Below are 25,031 nucleotides of genomic sequence, written 5' to 3' on the forward strand. Positions count from 1 at the left end.
ATTATATTTCCCTTGTCCTGAAAGCTCTGATCCCAGCCTTTTCCCGGCTTCTGGGGGTAGAGTGGTGACATCCCCAAGGGAAAACACGAGTGACATGTCCCTGGGTGAGCCAGCCCTGTCTTCCCTCCCCTAGGGTACAACTCCTGGAGAGCTTTCTGTGGCCTGTCACAGCCAAAGACGCTAGAAGAGCTGAGTGCTGTGCTGAGAAATGAGATGCTGGCCAAGAAGCTGCTGGATCTCTACGGAACCCCCGACAACATTGATATCTGGTTAGGGGCCATTGCTGAACCGCTGGTCCACAGGGGTCGAGTAGGGCCTCTCCTGACCTACCTCCTGGGACGGCAGTTTCAGCGGATCCGAGATGGAGACAGGCAAGTAAAATCATTATCTGAGGCAGGAGGAGCCCTACCCTTGGGCAGGGGTCCTGAGTGCTCTTCATGAGATCTGACTCCATAGGTCATCACAAGAGGAGTTTTCCATGTTCCCAAGGACATCCTTCGGCAGTGTATAGAGCAGCTATCCACTGGACTGTGCGACACGACCCTGCTCTGTCCTTGTAGGTTCTGGTGGGAGAACCCTTGGGTCTTCACAGAGAAGCAACGGGATTCTCTACAGAAGGTGTCCTTCTCGAGACTCGTCTGTGACAACACTGCCATCAACAAGGTCCCGCTAAACCCATTCCAGGCCAACAGCTTCCCCCATGGCTTTGTGGACTGCTCTTCTATTGATAAGCTGGACCTCTCCCCCTGGGCCTCAGTGAAGAAGTAGAAACCTCCTGCCCATGGCTTCCTGCACTGCACAGCCCATGGTCCAAGATGTCATTTCAAGCAAGTTCAATGACCTGGTCCTTTCAAGTTGGACACCCAAGTCCCACATCTTCATCTCTTGCATCCTCCAGATGGTGGTCAAAGGTGGCCTCAGCCTTTCTGGCTCTTCCCCTTGGGTCCCACCACCTCCATGTCACCTTCTCAGCCTGTGGAAATCATCTTCTAACAAGACGCCCCTCCAGCTTGTCAGATGTCACCTGCCCTCTTCCTGAATGAGCACTGACTGAGGCTGTGACCTCTGACCCTTAGGTTTCCTCCTGTCCTCCCAGACTAGAATATAAGCATCCTGAGCCACAGACTGTCCATCTGCTTCTGGGTATGGCTTGTGGCACTCAGCATGGTGTTCACCACACAAAGTGCTCAATGAATATCCAACTGTTCCTTCCGAGGGGCAGGTCTTGCAACCACGGCTGTAAGTACCCGGATGCTTAGAGTCCAGATGTGTCTTAAGCTAGGAGATCCTGGGCATTGATCAGTCTGATGGGAAGAATCGTAACTGAGTGAGAGGTGCAAGAGCTCTCAAAGCAGGGATGAGGCAAGGGGCTTCTGGGTAAAAAAAAAAAAAAAATCAAAACCACAGAGCAATGAGAAAGTGGACTCGGGGTGACACTGCTGTGGGGTACCACGGGTAACCAAGCCTGGATTTCCCAGGAACTAAAACTGATTTCGTCAGTCCTCTAAGAAACACCCTATTTGTGCTGGACAGTCCTTGGACGCTGTATAGCTTCTAAAGTGGCGGCTCCAGAACATTGCTTGGGCTGTGGCCCAATGTGTATTTATACAGCCTTTAACTTTTTTCACAGGGTCTCACGTTATATCTTAGGTGGGCTTGAACAGACTATGTAGTCCAGAGTAACCCCAAATTCTCAATCCTCCTAAATTTACATGACTTCATCCTTCTTAGTGCTGGAATGTACTACCATTGCCTGGTTGACATTCGTGTGTGTGTGTGTGTGTGTGTGTGTGTGTGTGTGTGTGTGTGTGTGTGTAAAAGCTCTCCAGGGGCTGGAGAGATGGCTCAGTGGTTAAGAGCACTGGCTGCTCTTCCAGAGGACACTGGTTCAATTTGCAGCACCTGCAAAGCTGTTCTCAACTGCCTGAAACTCCAGTCCCAGAGGATCTTCTGCCCTCTTCTGGCCTCTGTGAGTACTGCATGCTTGTGGCACCTAGGCATAGTGCAGGCAAAACACCCATATAAGTGATAAACAAAAATCTATAATTAAATAAACAATAAAATGAAAAGATCCTCCAATGTACAATGCCCTAGCTAAACCCTAGCACCACAGAAATTAATTAGTCAGTGAAAGGTTTAGTTGGTTAATTAATTGACTAATTCAATTTACCTTTGCCAGGCCTGATGGTACAGGAGAATCATACTTTCAAGATCGACTGGTGCTACAGAGCAAGCTCAAGGTCAGCCTGGACAACTTGGCAAGACCTTGTTTCAAAGTGAGAAAGGGCTAGAGATGTAGCTCAGTGGTAGAGTGTTTGCCTAGCATACGCAAGGCCCTGGGTTCAAGATCAGCACCACAGAGGGAAACTACCATACAGATAAAGACCAAACAATCAGAGAGTCATTTCCCATCTACGGAGATTTCCTTGGGCAGTCCTTGATCATAGCCCCATTCTGCAACCCACCAGCCTTAGATGAGGCTCCCTCTCTGTGAGCATCCCTCTCCTCCTCAGCGAGGTAAAGGGGAGAACTACTTGAGCTGTTGTTCCCCCACAGTGAGAGCCTAGCTTTGCCTCCCTATTTGAGGTCATATTTTATTTGTGCTTTAAAAAATAAATCTCGCGTGAAGATCCGAGGGCAGAGCTAGCCACCTGAGGCCAGGCAGTGGTGGCACACACCTTTATTCCCAGCACTTCGGAGGAGGAAACAGGAAGTGATATGGCTGGGCGTGAAGAGGAAGTAATAAGACGGGGTGGATACAGGAGCTCAGCTCCTTTCATGGTCTGAGGATTCAGTAGAGGTAAAGAGTCTCTCTAGTGGCCGGCTGCTTACTTTACTGGTCTTTCAGCACTTACGCTGATATCTGGGTAAATATTGGGTTTTTATTATTAAGACCAATTAGGATTCATGCTACATCTGGTGCCCACCATACAGAGGGCTGGCTCTTTGGCTTCTTCGCTCCCGTTGGGTTGTGGGCTCTCCCTGGTCCCCCTCCTCACACTGCTACCACACTAGGTGTGAAACCTGCTCAGGCTTCTACTGTTCTACTCAGAAGCAGTCAGCCTCACATCTGAATAGTCTGCGACCCTTTAATACAGTTCCTCATGTTGTGGTGACCCCCCCAACCATAAAACTATTGGCGCTGCTACTGCCCGACTGTAAATTTGCTACTCTTAAGAACTGTAATGCACTCGGGAGGCAGAGCCAGGCGGATCTCTGTGAGTTCGAGGCCAGCCTGGACTACCAAGTGAGTCCCAGGAAAGGCACAAAGCTACACAGAGAAACCCTGTCTCGAAAAACCAAACAAACAAACAAACAACAAAAAAAAAAGAACTGTAATGTAAGGATCTGTGTTTTCTGATGGTCTTAGGTGACCCCTGTGAAGGGGTCGTGACCCACAGGTTGAGAAACTGCTGTATTAGCGAGAGGTTTATGGTAGAAGTTTCCAGAGGATGCGGGGGGGGGGGGGGTGACTAAAGGAGAGGGGTTGCAGTACCAGTCACATTGAAAGGCCCTGGCCCCTGGGGCTGCAACTTCCTCTTCAGCAGGTCTAGGGACACGTGAAGATAGTCTGCAGCCCTCACGGCCATTCTGGTTGCTGCCACCGGCTGCTTGAAGTAGGAGATGAGTTCCATGGGGCTGGCGGTGCCGCGTCGAAGGTTCTCTTTGATGCTGCTTAGGCAAGGGAGGGTCAGAGAAGGGTACGGAGACACCCAGCCGAGCCCAGCCTGTGGTGGGCCAGGACTGCGTACAGAACCACAGAGGAAAAGCGGGTTTTCTTTTGTCAAAAGGCTATGGACCTGCATGTCCACACAGAAGCAAGGCCATTGAAGGAGTGGCTTGGGAGATGTCCCTACAGCCAGAAACTCAAGTACAGATCGGCAGGTCCAGCTTCACCTGTGGGTCCCCATCCTTTCTACAAAGTCCCCGCTGTGTGTCCCTTCTCCAAAAGCTGGCAGAAGAATGTGTCCAAATAAGGGAATAGGCCTTGATGGCTAGCTTTAGGGATGTAGTCTATGGTTACAAGGGAGGGGGCAGGAGAAAGGGCAAGGCCTACCAGCATCATGTTTGCCATGCCCAGCCTGGCAGAGCCCTTCAGGATTACCAAGATGTGTCACACAAGACAATCTATTTCACCACTCAGTTTCAACTCCAGTAGCTGCCACCAAATGATTCTTTTGAGACAATAGTAAACACGGACACAAAAATGTTGCTTGTGTACGAATGTAGACTTTCAAGCGATCACTGGTGGTTTGATCATGTCCATAGAAATGTACAGAGCATGGACGTGAAGGATTCTAGAGTTGGAAGAAACAAGTGATGGAGAAAGTTAACTTACTAGATTTTGAAGAAGAGACTGATGTTTCGTAATTTCCATAGGAGTGTGGAGAAAAATAGGATTATGGAAGTCTGGGTATTTCTTAAAAAAAAAAAAAGACAGCTCTTGGAAAGAACTGTCATCATCAAAGACCTACTATTTAGAACACTCGGTGGCTCCAGGTTTTGACATGTTTGTGGAAAGCTGGGTTAACCTGTTGGGACATACTGCAGGATAGATGGGAATGGACTGTTCAAGATAAAATCAATCCATTACCAGAAGCTTAGCATGCTTCTTGGGAAACAGTGTTTGAGATCTGCCTGGTCTTTATGAGCAAACTGCTGCTCAGGCTGAGCTTCTGGGCCCTGCCAACCTAGTCGATCACCATGCTGACTCCAGTGGTGTCTGTGATCTCACTTTGTGGTGTTGCTACACTGTTTGGAAAAGGTGTTCACTCTCTCAGGTCCTAGGTTAAGTTGACTTGATTAATTAGTTACTCTTTGGTAGTTGTGACCAAAATTCCTGGGAGAAATGTTTTCCTCATTGTTTTAGAGTTTTCTCCCAGTTGTGGGGGGGGGGGGGGGCTGGAGAGGTGTGTGTGTGTGTGTGTGTGTGTGTGTGTGTGTGTGTGTGTGTGTGACAGGACACCTCACATAATGGTGTCAAATGAACAGACTAGAGCAGTAACAGGAAGGGATCAGTGTACCACGCTGCGACTCTCAAGGACACATCCTCAGTGACCTACTTCCTCCAACCAAGCCCTATCTCCCAATATCCTGTTTATAATTTGAATCCATTGATGAGTTAAACCATTCATTAGGTCAGAGTTCTCATGACCTAGTCATTTTTTTGACATGTACTGACAGACATGATGAAGGGGGACTTTGCTAACCAAGGCATTGCCCAACCCAATCGAGTTGAAAAATCAAGATTAATCTTTAGACATGCATTTAACACCTCTCCCATCTACTGTTTCCTGGAGTCATTTCCCCCAAAACATACTTGTAACAGGGCTGTTGCTGTCTCTGCAGATCTGCTTTTCCAATCCCAAGCTTGCTGATGGCTAACCACACAGACCTGCATCCACGTCAGGATCGTTCTTGTCTGACAGCAGCTGCCTGGCCAAGGTGTCCAAGAGGTTCCATTCTGCTTGTTCTGTGAAATCAATTCTCCAAGGAGCCCTGATTCCTAGATAATGGAGAATGGATCTAGAACTCAAGGTCTGGGCACTAGAGTATACTCATGTCTACTGGCAAATGACTGCTTCTAAGTTTTCTCTGGACAGGGCTAGGAAGTACCCACATGTATGCCAACTTACGTATTCATATATACATAGCTATACTTAACCATATTGTGCTCTGGACCTGTCTTTAGACAAATTTTAGAAAATGCCACGAGTTTTGTTTCTAACCCCATTTAAGCCAGCATCTCTGGGTCCATTCTTGCCTTCCCTCCTTACCTTGTTTGGAACATCTCTTTTTAGGACTGAGAAATGAGTGTCATTAGCTACTACATATGTACTTATTTTTCAACCCTGCTATGCATATAAAGTAATTCCAAAATTGCTAACCTTACTCTGCTGAGAAATATGTATTAACCAGAGTTCAATGTTGGCAGGCAATTTGTTTTGTGTTTAGTCTGCAGCTTTCTGTCAAAACACTCTTTCCAAAGTTACTCACTCGGTTCCTATTTTCCTTACTCCTTTCGGTGGGTCTATGATTCATTTGTAGCATGCACCGTCTGTCATAGTTGGCATTCTATTGTAAGTACCTCTCAATGCCTGCTAATAGCCAAAAATTTACATGCAATAGAATTTATTCCCTGTGGTGGGACCCTAGGGAGGTGATTAGGGTCTAAAAATTCACTCAATTGTAACAGAACTCCTTTTTGGAGTTGTTTTTGTAACTCCTTTAGGTTGTAAGAAACGCAATGATTTGTATCCCGTCACCACAGATCCGTATAAAACAGTCCTATTATTTCCAAATCTCCTCACACTGTCCCTTTATAGCCAATCCCTACGACTCAACTCAGTCCCAGGAGCCACTGACCCACCGCCCATCTCTGTATTCTTTTGCAAGAATGTCATACTAAAAACCATTGTGCGTACGTAATCTTTCGTGCCTTTCAGAAATTTGCAATCATTTAGATTCACCCATGCAATTCGGTGCATTGGCCCTTTGTTTATTATGAATTAGTGTTTCTTCCATAGATGTAATACAATTTCTTTAAGCGTTTACATATTGATGGGCATGAGAGCTGGTTCTCCATTTTACTTTCATGAATAAAGTTTCTATGTACATTCACAGACATTGCCATTTCTCTTGGGTAAGTATAGTGGGGTGCTAGTTCATATGGTATGTAAGTGTTTTACTTTCTATGAAATCTCCAGAGCCTGGAGAGGTGGCTCAGTGGGTAAGGACACGAACTGCTCTTCTAGAGGACGGGGAATCAGATCCCAGCACCCATGCTGTGTGGCTCACACACACCTGTAACTCCTAGTTTCAAAGGAGAGGACCTGATGCCCTCTTCTGGCCCTCACGGGCACTGTGTTTGTACACACACACACACACACACACACACACACACACACACAAATATATATTAAAATAAAATAAGTCTTTAAAAAAAAAAACCAACCTAATTTCCAGTTTTCCAAAGAGGCTGTCTTCTTTAGCGTTGACCAGTGCTTCTGAGAGTTCCACTATCATCAGCATTTACTCTTGTCTATCTTCCAAATGTTGGCCATTAATATGCATGTAGTAGCATTCTATTATTTTCTAAAGCAACTACATAACTCATTTAACGAAATGAATTCACTTTAAACAATGCAAAAAAAGAAACATTGGTTCATACAGGCAGACACTTTCAAATTGTAAAATGGACACCAATCTTAGCATAGCCTTGACTGCTGGTTATGGCCTGATTCTAAAATAGTCACTCAATGCCTTCTATTAATGGTCACGATTCATAGGTTTTCTGAGATATTAATCAGAATTTACAGAATAATTTCTTATACATTAGTTGAAGTCTACAACCTAAGAAAATCAAGCAAGTTGCCTCTACGTGACAGGACTTTAAACTGCAAATCTGCTACATGTGATTTAAAGTGGAAAATGGGCACTCCCAGGTGCGGTCATGTAAGCTTTAACCCCAACACTTGGGAGGCTGAGGCAGGTGGCTCTCCATAAATTTGAGGTCAGCCTGGTCTACGTGGAGAGTTCTAGGCCAGCCAGTGCTACACAGTGAGACTAGGCCTCAAAATGTATAAATAAACAGATGAATGAATTAATAAATAAATGAAAAGAATGAGAGAAAAGAGCAAATTATGTTCATGTGTGAGCATTAAAGGTGTTAGATTTTTAGATTTAAATTATCCTACAAGTTGTTGAGTGTGACTATGATTTGTTTGTTTGTTTGTTTGCTTTTTGTTTTTTGAGACATGGTTTCTCTGTGTAGTTTTGGTGCCTGTCCTGGATCTCACTCTGTAGACCAGGCTGGCCTCGAACTCACAGAGATCCACCTGCCTCTGCCTCCCGAGTGCTGGGATTAAAGTCGTGCACCACCGCTGCCCGGTGAGTGTGACTATTATTATAACTGAGGTGCAGCCTGAGTTTAAAGTGGCTGAGAAAACCGTGTCCCTGTTGAATTCTCCATAGTGAGTCTGGTTTTTCTCAGTTGCCAGCAATTCTTCCTATTTCACTTGACAGGTGGTCTCCTTGAGAGACTTAACATCTGTAATCTTAAAAGATGCAGACAGAGGTCCTCCAGCTTTATGAGAGTAAGGGCATCCTCCCCCTGGGACCCAAGGACAAAAGGCCCCACACAGTCCGATGCTTCCCTCAGCACACCGGCATCCCTGGTGTCCTGCTTTCTACACTCCTCAGTTTCAAGTTAAAGTGACTGTGGCCCATGTTCTACAGTAGGAAGGGATATCTCCATCCAATTTTCTTTCAGTGGTGTTTCTGTTTGCTGGGACTGGAATTTTCCTTGTTTCTTCATTTGCACTCAGGAGTCTGATCTCCGAGAGCAGGGGAAGGACGTGCCTCTCTGCTGGCCAGGCCTCCTCTGAGTCTATGTGGCCCCTGTGTGTGTCCTTCCCTGTTGCAGACAGCTGCTCAACCTAGTGAAGCTGTCCTCCGCCCCAGCACTCTGCCTCTTCATTTCTGCCGTGTCCAGATCTGCTCTTACTGTCTTTTTAATATTTAATTTCCTGATGATTAGTGGAGACAGACTTTTCTTCCACCAGTTCCAAACAATGACACAGAGACTTCTTATTAATTATGAAAGCTTGGCCTTTAGCTTAGCCTTGTCTCAACTAGTGTACAAACATCCCACAACTGATTAGTGATGTCTAGCATCTTTTGTGAGTCTGTTGCCATTCCCGTGTCTCTGTTGAGTATATCACTCCACTGCTTCCCAGCCCCACACTTTCTGATAAGAATTTAGCTCAGATTTCACTCAGATTTCATGAGGGTCCCTCATGCACAAGGATTCGCTTCTCTCTTGCTGCTTTTCAGATTCTCTTTGTCTTTGGCCTTTTTGATTCTGTTGTGCCCACACACATATATTCCTTTGATGAGACAGATGACGCATTTCAATCATTCCTCATAAGATTGTTGTATCCAAATGCTGCTCTCCCACAGTGCCCAGGTGAGTACAGGGATCTATACTAAAGCCCAATCAACGCACAGGCAGTCTGCAGCTCAGTGACTCTTTTTCTGCTTTCATGAATTACATCCTCTGAGTCAGGTAAACTATAAAGTAACAACTGACGAGGGAGAAGAGAGAATTTCCTGGGCCTGTTCTCATATGGCTCTGGTAAATGGGGCTCAGGGGGGCATAGATTAAAGGAGGTAGCAGTCCAGGGGAGGATGGACTCATAGATTTGACTCAGAACATACTTTTTGAAGCTTAAAAAAACCAGTTTACTGAGGTACAATTGATGTACATTAAACTGCAGTGTTTAAAATGTGTGTAGATAGTACTAACACATTTTGGCACGTGTGCACGTTGGTGAAATCCAGCACTACAATCAAGATAACAAATCCATCCTCCTCCAAAGTACCTTCATAATTTCTCCCTCTTGATTCTTATACCCCCACTTCACCCCAGGCAGACACACTAATCTGTTTGCTTTCTTTCTATCTTTCTTTTTTCTCTTCAAAAGTCACCTGTTTATTTTTGAGATTATACAACACACATGCCAAACTTCCGTCTAACATCACAGGTAACCCTCCCACTTCTGTGTCAAATCAGAATGGCTCAGAGTTGACACTTACTGGGTTTTTCATAAAATAACACATGGTTTGGAGAAACTTTTCAGTTCAGAAACACTTGCACAGAATGTCCCCCATACCCTCCTGTATACGTTTCATTGTTTTTGTTTTTGTTTTTTTTGAGACAGAGTTTCTCTGTGTAGCCCTGGCTGTCCTGGAACTCACTATGTAGACCAGGCTGTCCTGGAACTCATGGAGATTCGCCTGCCTCTGCCTCCCAAATGCTGGGATTAAAAGCGTGTGCCGCTGCTGCCACCATCAGGCTTCCTTTTTTTTATTTGTTTGTTTGTTTGTCCTATAGTGTCACCAGCAGGCCTAAAAAAGCGTGAAGTTGTTTGGACCTTCTGGACTTCCTGAGAGTGACTCCTGACCACTTGGCATTGGATGGCATGGTTCAGTAATGCCGCTTCACTGAGGGCTTGTGAAGCACGAAAGCATCAAAGACGCTTACTTTGGAGACGATAGCCGTGGCCTCTTCTGTGCTCTAAATGCTGACCTTCTTAATGGCCTTGTCCTTGGACACACATCAGGTATGGTCTATGCAGTGAACAGGCGGCATGTGGCTCTTTGGCTCAACCCATTGTACCTTGGACCTTCTAGTTTGCTCTGTCGTTGTTTTGTTCTGTTTTTGTGATCTTGGAAGACAAGACTTGGACTTCTTTTAAAAAAAAAAAATCTGTTGTTGTTTAGGTTTTTGTTTGCCTGAGACAGGGTCTCAGCGGCCTGCGAAACAGCCAAGGATGACCTTGAACTCCCAATCCTTCGGCCTCTACTTCCCAAGTCCTGGGGTTACAGATTTGTACTATCATAGTTGGTTATGTGGTGCTGGAGATCAAACCCAGGGCTTCTTGCATGCTCGGCAAGCACTCTGCATACTGATTTACAACCCTGGATGCTTTAAATCACCTCAAGATCACTAAGAACACGCAACGCAATGTAAATGCTATGGAAATAATTGTTTTACTGTATTGTTTATGGAATTACGACAAGAAAGAAGTTTGCCTATGTTCAGCACAGGTAATAACTTTTTCCTTTGTTGAACATTTTCAACCTTTAATTGGTTAGATCTATGCACAGGAAACCCACAGATACAAAAGGCAGGCTGGATAGACTGTTTGTAGTGTTTACCCCACACCTAAGTATCACATAAAAAGTTAATGGCAAGAATACATGAAGTCCAGGCCATTCTTGATATCAGGGTGCAAATTCTTTCCAGACTCTGCTAGAAACTATGAACTCTTGGGAAAATGTTCCAATCAGAACCCTAAAGGTGAAACTTTGACTCCTACTCCAGAACCTCAGATTTTAAAAGCTAGTTTTATAGGAATCAGTAGACAAGGAGAAATATAAAAAAATAGTGTATTTGTACAAAAATAATGGTAATTATGCTTACTATACAAACAGCCTATACCTCCACACCATGTGTACAATAACAATTTTGCATACAATTTTGTCAGATTGATTTTGGTGTAAGTTTGATTTGGTTATAAAACTAAATTGTGGATGTAGGCTCCATCCTTATTATTTATTACTCATGTAACACAGTAGTTGTCTCTTAAAAGAAAGTTCTTAAATGCTATCCTTTCTTTTTTCAAGGTCTGATCATTTATTATTCTTGAAGACTCGCATTTTTGACTGGACTCAGACTTAAAAGTAGAAGCTCTCAGCGAGGACAGCCTACATCTCTTGGCAATCTGTTCCTAGCGGTTTCCTTTGGCTTCCTTCATTCTCCTGGTGAAAAGTTTAGCATATTCTGCAGCCTCCTCCTTGTTTTTCTTAGTTGCTTCCTCATAGCAGTAGGTCGGCGTTGGTGTTGCAGGACACGTGGAATGATAAGCCGTTGAATCTTGGGTGTTTTGGTCCTGGGCTTCTCACCTTCTTCGTTTAAAGGCTTTCTGACAACATATTGGTGGACATCATCTTCTTTAGAGAGACTGAAAAGCTTTCAGATGCTTCAAGCTCTTTGGGGCCGAGCTGCTGAGGCACAGCAGTATCTGTCAGCCCAGGAATATCCTTCTCTCCCTTTTTTCCCCACAATAACCAAGTTGAGAACACTCAGTTCAACATCCACAATGCATCTGCAAACAGACTTGTGCTTCCTCTCTCCAATTCTCCTTGGTCTATCACAAGAACACCTTTTACTCAACAGCAGACACACTCTGCCATGAGTCAAGACACCTTGCTTCATGATCAAACCTTGTTTGTCATTTCCACCACTGTTTTGGACCACATACCCCTTCCACTTTTCACCCGGAGCATCAGCAGTTCCTTCTGTGGCCATGTGGTTCTCATAAAACGTGTGACCTTTGCGTTCGTTCATCATCCACTTCAATGAGTTCTTCGCAGCCAGTGGCTCTGAAGGAGATATCCAGCTTCATCTTGACACAGCCAATGCCCTAGGAGGCTCACTGGGGGAAAAAAAGTTTATTTTTATTTTTATTATTATTATTATCATTGGCAATGGTGCCACAGAGAAGTGTGGATGTGAGAGGACACCTCCGTGAAGTTGGTTTTCTTGTTCCAAGGATCAAGCTTGGTTCATCATGCTTAGTAGTAAAGGCCTTCACCCTCTGACCTGCTCCTCCAGCCCTTAGTTGTTTCTCTTACTGTTTGTTTATTTTTCTTTTCTTTTTTTTGAATTATTTAAACTTGAAATCCTCCTGCATTCATGTCCCTAGTGCTGGGAATCCGAGCATAGACCACCATGCCTGTCTATTCTTGTCTTTAAGAAGAAAAACCAGAATGCCTTTCTCTTTAATGAGTCAGTCTCCATGGCTTCATCTATTGAAATCATCACTTCATTAAAAATTGTGTGTTCCTAAGGAGGTGGGCAGGAGACAGTAAGTCAGTGGAAAGTTCTCCTGGCCTTCGCTAACTTCATCTTTAAATGGGAATTAAAGTACCTTTTGGAGGTGTTTTTATGAGGGTTAGAGTCAATACAAACAAGCTGTATTAGCTCTTAATAAGTGGGTGCTGTTTGTGGTGAATACTTAGTGTCACACAGTGAGTAGCTAAGGTGCTCAGGACTTCTGTGCCCTGTAATCAAACTGCCATGGGATCCCTCAGTCCCGGCAATAGTTGCTTATTATTATTCAGAGAAGTAATGTTGATATTGACAAACTGCCAGGATTAAATTTATACCATCTTTCCTTTGGTAGTCCAACGAACCATGACTTCTGAATGTCACTTAGGTGGTTTTTCAGGGGTTGGTGAGGGATCTAAACTGACTAATAATCCAGAACCAATATACCTAGGGGAAAAACCAGTTCTTAAAAACACCCTTTGCTTCCTTACTGCGGGCTTCCTTGTTTTTTCTTTCTCTAGCTCAGTGCATATCAACACAACAACTAATATATCTGCCCTATAGTTTTGGGTTTTCTTCCAAGAATATGTTTTCATGTCTTCATGACATAACATTCCCTGGTTCCTTGAGAAAACTGAGTGTGTTCTTTCAGTCACATCCACCAACTGTTTAGGCCACAATTTTATTTCTTTAAAAAAATAAAACAACATATTTTATGTGTATGGGTTTTTGCCTGAATGTATGTCTGGTCACCACATGTGTGCTGGAAGAAGGGAAGGTGTCTGACCCCCTGGAACTGGATTTACAGACAAGTGTGAGTGGCTATGTGGGTGCTGGGAACCAAACCCAGGTCCTCTGGAAGAGCGGCCACTAACCACTAAGCCATTTCTGCAGGCCCCTGGGCCAAAGTTTTCAAATGTTCAGTGGAAGGCAGTGTTTGGTTAGAAAGTAAGGACTCGGGTCACCTGGTTCTGGCCCCCACCACCGTTTTTACACCTCAAGGAAGTGGCTGGTGGCGGCTTCCTCGTCCGTGCCGTGCATCAACTGTCACCGTGGGTGTGGGTGAGCTTTATCCACACAGGACAAGCCAGCCTGTACACCTTTATCACCCTGTAGTGCTCAGAATCCCCCTGCCAGGCTAGGGACCGGTTCCCGCGGGAACGGAGAGCGGCGTGCGCAGCGCCACCAGCGCCAGGAAAGCCCGCGTCTCCGTTGCCAGGGAAACGGGGCACCGCGCTTTCCGGCGCAGTCGCGGCCCCGAAGCAGCTGCCATGGCGGAAGCGGTCTGGAGCACGGACACCGGCGAGGCCGTATATCGCTCCCGGGACCCCGTGCGCAACCTGCGCCTCCGGTAGTCACACCACCCCGGCTCCGGGGCCCCCTAACTCTATGCTCTCAGATAATTCCACCCTAAGCTTTCGGGAGTTCGGGGGGCCCCCCACTTCCGCTTGCAATCCCAACTACTTCCTCTGCCATCTCTGCACATCTCGCTACCGAGACCTTTTCCCCCTGAAAGCTTTCAAGCACACCTTCCAGACCTCACTCCTGCCCAAGACCCTTCAAGTTCTCGTTACTTTCAAACCCCTCAGGCCCCGTGTGTCCCCGACACTCCCTCGCACTGACTTCCCCGGCAGACGCCCCTCCCCACCTCCTCCCGCGCTCTCTGCTTAGCATCTCCGCCTCTGTGGTTTTGTTTTTCCTGTCCTTGCTGTGTTCATCTCCTGGTCCTGCGTCTTTGACACGTGTATTCTGGGCTTCTCTTTTCTTGACAGAGTTCATCTGCAAAGAGTCACACCAAGCAACTTCCTTCATTACCAGCCTGCTGCTCAGATGGGGAAGGACCTCATAGACTTGGCCACTTTTAGGCCTCCTCAAGTTGCTAGTGGGTGTTTTTGGTGATGATGATGCATCCCCCTTGAGAACTGAGGAAAGGGTCCGTGGCAGTAGAGGTACAGAGGAGGAACAGAAGGCTCAGAGAGGTTGAGTTTGTTGGCCCCGTGCCACATAGCTGGGGCACGTGGGAGCTTTTGAATCCTCATGATCTTTTTTACATTTTCATTTACTTCTCTGTGTGTGCATGTCCATGCCACAGTGTAAGAGTGAAGCTCAGAGGACAACCTTGGGGAGTCAGTTCAGTTATCTCCTTTCACCCCATGAGTCCTGGGGCTTGAAATCAGGTTAGCCATGGGCCCCTTTCTCACCCACCCCATGTGTGACTTTTGTGTGTATGGGGTAGGGTGGGGGACTTCTAAGAGAAATGTGTTCCAAACTCCAAGTGTATGTGTAAATACACTTAAAATAATTTTTAAAAAGGAGTTTTCAGGAAAATGTGATTTACCTTGCCTTGGAAGCCAAAAGATGGGACAGGGTCCTTGCGTTGCCCAATAATCTTTCATGCTTCTGCTCTTTCTCTTTCTACTCAGAAATATTCTTAGGCAAGAAGGGTAGACTGTGGATCACAAAGTAGGCATCTTTCAAAAGACACGCAGAGCCAGGACCGTATTAAATATGGTTCTTTAAAAAAATCATTTGTTTGCTTCCTGTCCTCTCCTGGTGCTTCCTCTCCCGAGCTAGTGTTCGTGGATGATTCTGTCGGTGGTTTCGGGATTTGAAAGAAAAACACTGGGCTCCTTATCTAGCAAATGCAGACGGGCTTGAGAAGGCTGGCCTCCAGCTCTAACTAAATTTCAGTTCCTAATACTGGATTAGATAAAGTATTTCCTGAAAGGCAGGACTGCCTTTTATTTCAAATTAGAGTAGTGATTAAGCTGCCTCGGGTCCTAATCGTGGCTTTTAGTATTAACCCAAGTATGTCTACCACCTCCATTCTTTGTCTAGACTGGGTGCTTAATGAATCACCGAACTCCAGTGGGGTTTGTGGTCAGTGTGAATAGGGACTTTGAAGCCAAGCCCGGTGGTGTGCACACGTCACGTCAGCGTTTCTCTGGCTGAGGCAGGAGGATCTGGAATGTGAGGCTAGACTGAGTTGCAGAGTGAGACAGCATCTGAAACAACAATAATGGATTTTTAAAACCAAAATGAAGTCAGAATAGGAACGCTGGTTATAATCAAGCACAGCGGGAGACGTGTTGCCGGTCTGACTCGTTCTGTTGTTTGGAGGTGGACACCGCCCTGATGAGGAAGAGGAGGAAGAGGCTGTGATTGGGTGGCAGGAGAAGCTCTTCAGCCAGGTGAGCCAGTATTACCTGTCCTCGGTCTCCCCCCACCGGCCGGACTCCCACCTGGCCGGTGACTCATGCCGGTGAACTGATTTCCAGAGGAGGTTGTGGAGGTTTACACTTTCCCTTGTTGTGTTTATTTGGATACTGTGATATAACGGCCGTCACTGCTCAGTCTAGCGTCTGGATAAGGCGTTCCCCGTCTCTGGGCTCTGCGGCATCTCTAGCAGCAGAGTTGAATGAGAACATCAGTTTGGTTCCTTTTAACTCCAACATTCTTAGATTCCCCTGCCCTTCATTATTTAAACGAGGGATGGTTGGTTATCAAACCGTGTCAACCAGCTCCGTAGCAGTGATTTGGTCTGGTAGCTATAGGAACCAAAGTCTGAGGTCGTCCCAGCTGATCTGTTTCTTTGTGGTGACATCAGTTTGAAGTAGATCTGTACCAAAATGAATCTGCGTGTCAGAGTCCATTGGATCATCAGTACCGCCAAGAGATCCTGAAGCTGGAGAATTCGGGCGGCAGGAAAAACCGGAGGATCTTCACCTACACTGACTCTGATAGATACACCGACTTGGAAGAGGTATTATTCCTTCTTCTCTGTCTCCCCGAGTTTTCTAGCCTCACTGGTACTGTGTGCTAAGTGGAAAGCCCAGGAAAGGGAGAGAGGTGTTCTAGAAACTGCTGTGAGCTGCTGGCAGCCAGGCTGGAGTGGGCGGAGTCTGCGGGTGGTGTGGCTGTTACACTCTACAGGACTCCTGGGACAGGGGTCAAGGGGTCAGCGGGAGTGTGGGGGAGTAAGTCAGAATCTAGAACAATCTGTTTAAAATTCAGTCAAAGCCCAGTGGCGGTGGTGGCGCACGCCTTTAATCCCAGCACTTGCGAGGCAGAGACAGGAGGATCTCTGTGAGTTCAAGGCCAGTCTAGTCTACAGAGCAAGTTCTAGGACAGCCAGAGCTACACAGAGAAACCCTGTCTGAAAAATCAAATAATTAAATAAATAAAATTCAGCCAAACTCAGGAGTTTACAGGTGGGAAGAGGAATTTGCTTAGGCCGTGGGCAATGCCTGTGGTTTTGCGTGCACTGGTGTGCCCTTGTGGGCTTGTTTCACATTCTCTTCCATCATGATATATGTCTTCTTAGGAACATCGTAAATTCCTTGAAGGTAGAACTGTATTTTCTGATTCTTGTGTTTATGATCCTTTAGAGCTCTGCCGGGAGCAGGCATTAGTGTGAGTCTTTTGAAAGATTTGGACTGCTTTCTTCAGGAGAGCCGTGAGCCGGCAGCATATAAATTCTAGACCGTTTTGGAAAAGCAAATAAAAAATACAGTTGGTTCTAGCTTGCCCAAATGAGAACTCTCTCAAAAACTGTAGTATCCTGTTTGGCATTTTTGACTGCCTAGTTAGCATCGACATTTACCAGGCACACTCACCCAACTTTCTTGTTGGCATATGTTCAGAGAACGCAGGTTGATGTCATGATTAGCATAAACAACTCATTTCTGGAATCCTATGAAAACCACATACAGTAGGAGTCTTCCTTGGATCGTGCCATCCCCGTCCCCCTCCCTGGCACAGGGAACTGTGAGGTTCCATCTGTTGGGTTTGCACCCTGGAGCAAGGGTCAGAAGGAAGGCTTCCTCTCAGGTGTTTTTAACCCATGTAGCCCTGACCACTTGACATTCACAAGACCACTCTCTTCCCCCAGTACTGTCAGAAAATAACCTCTGCGGCCAGCGAGACGCCATCGTTTCTGGTTGAGCGGATGGCCAATGTCAGGCGGCGCCGCCAGGACAGGCGAGGGATGTGAGTGCAAGCGGGGATCAGGGGGTCTCTGTGGTGTCTCACACTAATGTTCCTGTAATTTCTCCTGACTAATCCTTCCCATCCAGTGACAGACCCAGTCGGGGAGGGGATCCCTTATCATCTCCTTCAGGCCCTTTGTGGGGTGCCAGGGAAGTGACCCTTTCCTGTGATCCCTCCCAGGGAGGGTAGCAAACTCAAGTCTCGCATCATCACCTGGGAGCCCTCAGAAGACTTCATCAGGAACAACCATGCCATTAACACACCTCTTCAGACCATGTACATTATGGCAGACCTGGGACCCTATGGAAAGTGAGTGACAATTCACCCTGCCAGCTCTGGCCCGTCCCCTTTTCTCCTGTTACTCACCAGCAACGTCCTGTTACAACCACCTGGGACCTTTGGGGCGGCGGGTCTCTTTCCCTTTTGTTGTTCTCAGAAGAAAGTGTGTCACCATGAAGGTTTTTACTGTGTCCTCTATCCTGTCCCTGAAGTGGCTGATGACCTTTCTCCCCTTCCCTGGTGACCCTGAACCTTGATGACGGTTTCCTGACCCCCAGGCTTGGTTATAAGACGTATGAGCATGTCCTCTGCATTCTGAAGGTGGACAGCAATGGCGTGATCACGGTGAAGCCCGACTTCACTGGCATCAAAGGACCCTACAGGTAGGAAGGAGGAAACAGTGTGCCGCGACTTCCCTGCCCGCCCTCCGACCCCTAGTTGAGCGGATTCCAGAATCTTCTCCTAAACTTTTAGTTCCCAGGCACTGGTTCGTGCTCTGTTCTGGGTTATAGGCCTTTAGGAAACTTCCAGGAAATGTGCAGCAAAAGGAATCCCTTTAGCTGCGCAGTTAAGTGAGAAGGACTCGTGCCTTGCAGAGTCTAGGGACTGGCTAGAACAGGGGAGGTGAGCTCAGCCAGGCCAGGTCCAGTTTCCTCGTCTGTCCGAGAGGACAGCACTATAGAGACCAAACTCCCCCAGCCTGTCCCTTTTCAAGGGAGGACGGAGTGCTGTGTGGGTTTCCTTGTCTGTGAGGTAGAGTGGGTCCAGAATCTATGGATCTAGTCTGTCGCCTTTTCTGCTTCACCGCTGTCTCCCTCTAGATCATCCGTGGTCTTCGTCATATTCCTCAAGTGAGCTGTATCCCGGCAGTGTTGACTCCCGGGACTGGGTCTGGATGGCCAAGCTTCTCGCCAACAGAAATGATCCTTCTTGTGGCTTTGACCTTACAGAATCGAGACTGAAGGAGAGAAGCAGGAACATACTTCTGCTTGGAAATACACAATCGACAACGTGTCCTCCCTCGCCCAGCCAGAGGAGGAGGAGCGGGAACAGCGTGTGTTCAAGGACGTAAGTGCTCGTTTACATGGAACCATGGCTGGGTGGCTGCTGAGGAAGAGGGCAACCCACCACCATCCAGAAAACACAGCTGACAGAACAGAAGGCTTTGACCATGCCAGTACCATACCAGGAGCGTAATACAGTGCCACGCACTGAGTGTTGACTGTGTTCTGTGCCAGGCATATCACAAGCCTTTCACTTAGCTCTCACAACCCTGGGAGGTGAGCATTATGACCACTTTATAAACAAGGACCCTAAAGGTAAGGACCCGAGTAATAGAGCTTGTAACCTTGAGAGCCAGCTTCATTCCCAGACTGACCAACTTCAGAGCCTTTATTTTAGTTATTTCTTAGCAGGGATGTGTGTGTGTTGAGTCTGTCTCACTCTAGCTCAGACTAACCAGGAAGTCCCTATGTAGCCCAGGCTGGCCTTGCGTTGGCAGCAACCCTCTTGCCTCAGCCTCAACAATGTCAGGGTGGCAGGCACAAGCCACCACACTGGCCTGTGCGTCACTTTAAATGTCAGTGTCTGGGAGGCTTGTCCTGCCCGATTTTCTCCCGTCCAGAACCAAACCCTGGTCTGGTGTGGGCTGCATTTTGAGGACTGGTTCACTTTGTTTCCTCAGCTTTATGGCCGCCACAAGGAGTACCTCAGCAGCCTCGTGGGCACAGACTTTGAGATGGTGGGTAGCTCAGCTTCCTGCAGCGCTGTGAGCTTTTACACAGTGTTTGACTGTGGAGGCACTACAGTACCTCTCTTAAAAGGCTTCAAGATGCACTCTGCAGTGTGGAAAGGAAGTCAAAGAAGCATTTCGTGACCCTGCATTTTGATGTGAACCCTTGCATACGTAGAACAGGATCTGAAGGGAACACACACGCTGTGTGGGCCTCTCTCCTGGAACAGGCTGGGTGGGGGGTGGTGAGTGGGTATTAGGCAGTGGGGAGAATATATCAAGCATTTGACTTGTTCTCCATGTTTAGGTGGCTTTTGATTTTTATCAGTGGTAATGCATTCATGTATTAATTTACAATTCGTTTTTTAAAAAAACAATATAAAGATAAAAAAGTGTCTTCCTCATCCTTTGTGTGGACATTGTTCCAGAACAACTCAGATAGGGGAAGAGATGCCATTTCTGCTGATCAAGTGTTTTGGATCTTAGAAAATGAAACAAAGGATAGTATGTGGAGTGAGTAGAAAATTTCTTAATAAAGGAAAATGAAAATAAAAAAAAGAAAAGAAAAGAAAATGAAACGAAAACAGTTTAAGTCAGTCACTCCGGAGTCTGGGTTTCCCCCTCTCACCAGGGATTCCATTTCTAGACCTGCAATCAAGGCTAGAACTACTCACTGGCTTCACTCTCTCTGTCTCTAGAAAGTAACTCATATTTTTTTTATATTACATAGGCAACAAATGTGAAAAAAGTTAAGACAGATAACACAAACAATTAAAAAAGAAAACTTGGGGGCTGTAGAGATGGCTCAGAGGTTAAGAGCACTGGCTGCTCTTCCAGAGGTCCTGAGTTCAATTCCCCAGCAACCACATGGTGGCTCACAGCCATCTGTGATGAGATCTGGTGCCCTGTTCTGGTGCGCAGGGATACGTGGAGGCAGAACACTGTATACATAATAAATAAATATAGGAAAGGACGGAAGGAAGGAAGGAAGGAAGGAAGGAAGGAAGGAAGGAAGGAAGGAAGGAAGGGAGGGAGGAAGGAAGGAAGGAAAACCTGGTGGTCTGAAAAGTCCTCCTGTCACCTTCCCTGCCATCTAAGTGATGTGCTGTTACTCCGTGAGTCTTGGAACTAGGAACGGGCTCTGGGGAGAAGTGTCAGGGCAGAAGCACGCGCGTAGTGTGGCCAAGGTTGGGTAGCCAGTGTGAGGTCTTCTGCAGATGTGGGGACAGGCCTGGAGGGGCAGTTTGAACCCCTCTGGTCCCGACACCTTCCCATTCCTCTCTGCCGTAGACCGCCCCGGGTGCCCTCCGGCTCTTCGTAAATGGAGAGGTAGGTAAGTGTCTTGTCTCAGAGCCAGGCAAGAGTCTGATGGAACTGTGAGTACCTACTCACCTCTGCTTAGTCTGGGCTGAACATGCGAAACTGAGTGATGAGTCTTTTCTAGAAACTGAGAATTCTGGAAGACTTATTTGCAGAACATGTGGGCCCTTCACGACTAGACAGAGTGAGAAGGATAGCGAGAGAACAAGCTAAACTTATCATCTGTTTTCTCTCTTCAGTTTCAGCCCAAGGCTATGAGTATGACAACCTCTACATCCACTTCTTCGTGGAGCTGCCAGAGTCTAGTAAGTGGCTGTTCTAGCATTTCTTCTTTTATATCTGTTCTCACAGTTAGTTCTAGGGGCATTCCGTCCACTCCCGCTGAAACTGCTCAAGGTCATAGGTCACCTCCACACTGCCAGTTCTAAAGTGGCTCTGCTCTTTCACCACACTGGCCTCTCTGACACGGCTCACTTTTCATCATGAAGCGTCTGCCTTGGCTTCTGGAGTGTAGCCCCTCCTTCTCACCAAGAGCTCGTCAGGCTCTCTGGTGGATTCCTCCTCCTCATCTCCGTCAACTGTGAGTGCGTCCCAGGCTACTCTCCACCTCCGGTCTTCCTGGGCAGTTCCATCCATCCATAGCTCAAATGCCATCTATGTCTGTTGCCCTGCCCATTGGCACACTAGAGTGTTCGCTCCAGGAGAGACAACCCTGGTCACTCACATATCCTCAAACGTATCAGCATAGAGCGGACTCAGTCAGTGGTAAACGAACAGCACACCGTGTGAACGAGTGAGTGAGTGAGTGAGTGAGTGAGTGAATGAATGAATGAATGAATGAATGTAAAAAAGAACTTTGTCCTCTCTCAATGACTTCCTGGCCTCTCTAGTGAGCTTACTGTGTCTGGTCTTTGGCTTTCAGACTGGTCAAGCCCATCCTTCCCGCAGTTCTCAGGAGTAACCCAGACCTGTGCCACCAAATCCGTGGGAATGGTATGGAGGATGAGAGGGCGTGTCTGGAAGGGGATGGCAGCCGCAGGTGGCATTGAAGCTTCATCAGGCCAACCCCCTGTGTAGTCTGTGGAGGAGCATAGTTGGGGATGTTTCTGTGTGGGCTCTGCGGGGCTGCCTAGGCCAGGGCCACTCTTGATCTCCTAAGAGGATGACAGCGGCTTGTATTTAGCTGTCCCTTTGCCTGTTGGCTTCCTACCAGGCTGACAGTTTTTCTTTCCCCTGTGTGAAGGTGACCTTGTCATTGGACACACAGAGAACCAGTGCCAAGTGAGACCTTGTCCACTCTGTGACGCCAGCCGAGCTGAAAACGACACTCTTCTTTTTCAGGACAAGGTGGCCTATTTCTCCTACCCGTTCACATTCGAAGCCTTCTTTCTCCACGAGGATGAATCGGCTGGTGGGTGTCTGTGGTCCTCAGCCTCACTTCTCTCCCAGGGCCTCTCTTAACAAAGGTCCCCGTGACCTGAGTGCCACCTTGCCCCCTTTCCAGATGCCCTCCCGGAGTGGCCCGTGCTCTACTGTAAGGTCCTGTCACTGGACTTCTGGCAGAGGTACCGTGTGGAAGGCTATGGGGCTGTGGTGCTGCCTGCCACCCCAGGTAACCTCTTGTCCCTGCCCTTCCCAATGCCCTCGGCCCTAGCAACAAGACAAGCACTTCCAGAAGACTCCTATGTTCCTATGATTAGGACTCAGGGGCTCTGACTTGAAAGATTGCTTGTAGCTTTGCAGATTTTCTCCCCCCGCCCCCCCAAAGACACTGTGAAGCTGGGACTGACCTCCTGAAGTCTAGCAGCCTGACAGGTTGTCCTGTGTCCCGATCCTCCAGTTAGACCACAGCCATAATAGAGAAGCTGCACGCGGTGGGCTCTCCGCCTGTGTTCCTTTGGAAGAAGTACAGGCCTGTTGTGTTCCAGGCAGCGTACTAATCTCATCTAAGTCTCCCATCCCCACTGTGAGGTGTATGTTGTCCTTGCTTCTACATTTTACTAGTTCAAAAGAGAAGGAGGCTCTGGGAGGTTGACAAGCTTGTCTTAAGAACACAGTGATCCCTGGAATAGCTGAGATTAGTTCTGTCTTCCAGACAGGCACAGTCACCCACCATGATAATCTTCACATAGGTCAGGTCCTCACCAACCCAGGTCATTGCTGGGAAGTCAGCCATGGAACCTGGCCAGTTTCCGCTCTTGCTTGCACAGGCTCACACACCCTGACCGTCTCCACGTGGAGGCCCATGGAGCTGGGCCTTGTGGCAGAGCTAAGGAGGTTCTTCATTGGCGGCTCCCTGGAGCTGGAGGACCCCTCCTACGTGAGGATACCGGGAACCTTCAAGGTGACTTATCTCTGGAGAGACCTCAGGCTGAGTATTTCTGTCCCTGTGGTGTCTGGACGGAGGCCCCTCCCCTGATTGTGCATTGCGCTCATGTTATCTAGCCCCCTCCTTCCCTCCTGTGGCTTACGCTGCAGGTCCTGCCCATATTTACAGGTTCAAATATCTCCACTAGGAGGGCCTTGGGGAGTAGTGTACGAAGAGATTCCCTGACCCCCATTAGATAACTGGCCTCTTCTGCCACTGAAGGCCTTGGTAATCAGATGCAAGGTGGCCTTGCAGGAAGCCTCTAAACCTGCTCGGTCTCAAACGAGGGTAGAATGTTCCCAGAGTTACAAGAGGGGTCTGTGAGACCCTTGTGGTGCTGGGGTCTGACAGAATGAAGTGTCCTCCATAATGCTACACGTCCCAAGACTAGGAATACAAATGGTGGCATAGCCTCTGGTCTGGAGTGTGCACAGACTGATCCTGTCTCGCTGTGTGCCCAGGGGGAGCGTCTGAGCCGCTTTGGATTCCGCACTGAGACCACGGGTTCTGTCACCTTCCGCTTGCACTGCCTGCAGCAGTCCAGGTGAGGGACCCTGTCCGTCGTCCCCCCCCCCCCCCCGCCCCCCTCAGCTCCCTGTCCTGGAGGATTGGAGTGCAGCCTTGACTACATGTTGGCCCTCCCTGCAGGGCTTTCATGGAATCGAGCTCCCTCCGGAAACAGATGCGGAGCGTGTTGGACCGCCTGGAAGGGTTCAGCCAGCAGAGTTCCACGCACAGTGTGCTAGGTGGGCCCCTCATTCCCCCAAGTGGACGCCCAAGGCCACTGTCTTCTCCACACCATAGCAGCTGACTAGGTGGCAATGTTTCCTCCTTACAGAAGCCTTCCGTCGAGCCCGGCGCCGCATGCAGGAGGCCCGGGAGAGCCTCCCCCAGGACCTTGTGAGCCCCTCAGGAACACTGGCCTAGCTCTGTGCCGCCCTGGCCTGTGGAGCAGGAGACAAGGTGAAGGATGTCTATCCAGTGCTCTCTCACTTCGTCTTGCTTTTTAGAGACCACATTGGTCTACCAAACTGGATGTTCTAGAAATTTCCAGCTGGCTCCTCTGCGTAGCCTTCACAGGACTTTCTTTCTTCCCTGTGGAAGTAAAGCCAGACACTCTGGGGCCCCATGTGACCCCCTCTTCATGTTTTGGCTACCAAACATGAGCATCATAACAAGGCAGACTGTGTAGTCGAGACTTGCGTGGGGGTGAGCCCAGCAGTAGCCAGTCCTCAGCAGCGTCTTTTCTGGTTTATCACGTAGTCTCCGTGGCAGAAGGCTGTCGCTGTAGGAAACTCCTGTTTCACAGCCCTGAAAAATGGAGTTTGGCGGCCAGAAGTGGTGGTGCACGCCTTTGATCCCAGTCCTTGGGAGGCAGAGGCAGGTGGATCTCTGTGAGTTCAAGGCCAGCCTGGTCTATATAGTGAGCTCCAGGACAGTCAGAGTGGCATAGTGAGACCCTGTCTCAAAAAAACAAACAACAGCAAGATGGAGTTTGGCATCATCCAAGGAGGAAGATGCGTGAGAGAGCTCAGTCTCTCCCTTCTTCCAAGGAAAGTGGAGGTCAAGAGGCCTCGGCTTCCTGACTGCGGCTCCGTTTCCCTCTCTCCGGCAGCTCCATCCTACAGCGTAGGGCTGGCCGCACGGCCTAGGGTAGTTCTCTGCCCTTCCTGCTAGCTGGGTAGGGGCTTTTATTGTGTCTGTTCGTTTTTCATATAAAAAGTATTTATATTGACTGATCTGTGGACTGTCACTCTTTCTACTCTGAGGCCCAAACTCCTCTGCCTTTCTCTCCTCCACAGAACAGAGCATGTGGTGAGCCCCAGGCTGCATCTCAGTCGGCCCCCATCTTCGGTGGTGTGTGGGACAAAGCTTTAACCAAGGCCACACTCTCCCCAGCCCAACACAGAGACAGCAGGCCCTGCCCTCAGCATTCTTTTATTGCA

At 47.9% G+C, this 25,031-nt stretch overlaps 1 protein-coding gene and 1 pseudogene across 2 annotated transcripts; one reads left to right on the forward strand and one right to left on the reverse strand.

Annotated features, from left to right (window-relative positions):
• Positions 1 to 3,473: 3,473 nt before the first annotated feature.
• LOC131917067 (RNA-binding protein PNO1-like) lies at positions 3,474 to 9,389 on the reverse strand (annotated as a pseudogene).
• A 4,258-nt stretch (positions 9,390 to 13,647) lies between these two features.
• Positions 13,648 to 24,721, forward strand: Mks1 (MKS transition zone complex subunit 1). Of its 2 annotated transcripts, XM_059269603.1 has the most exons (18): positions 13,648 to 13,748; positions 14,170 to 14,279; positions 15,518 to 15,588; positions 16,005 to 16,160; positions 17,289 to 17,386; positions 17,567 to 17,695; positions 17,944 to 18,048; positions 18,616 to 18,733; positions 19,350 to 19,406; positions 20,688 to 20,730; positions 20,957 to 21,022; positions 21,640 to 21,710; positions 22,059 to 22,128; positions 22,222 to 22,329; positions 22,928 to 23,061; positions 23,547 to 23,629; positions 23,734 to 23,831; positions 23,924 to 24,721. In XM_059269603.1, exons 1-18 carry the CDS (start codon positions 13,669 to 13,671, stop codon positions 24,010 to 24,012), a joined length of 1,686 nt encoding a protein of 561 aa, XP_059125586.1. In that variant the 5' UTR covers positions 13,648 to 13,668; the 3' UTR covers positions 24,013 to 24,721. The 2 variants fall into 2 exon arrangements, with proteins under 2 accessions (XP_059125586.1, XP_059125587.1); XM_059269604.1 differs by lacking the exons at positions 22,928 to 23,061; positions 23,547 to 23,629; positions 23,924 to 24,721.
• The last annotated feature ends 310 nt before the right edge of the window (positions 24,722 to 25,031 follow it).

This window comes from Peromyscus eremicus, chromosome 8a (genome assembly GCF_949786415.1).
Source record: "Peromyscus eremicus chromosome 8a, PerEre_H2_v1, whole genome shotgun sequence".
Classification (NCBI taxonomy): Eukaryota; Metazoa; Chordata; class Mammalia; order Rodentia; family Cricetidae; genus Peromyscus; species Peromyscus eremicus.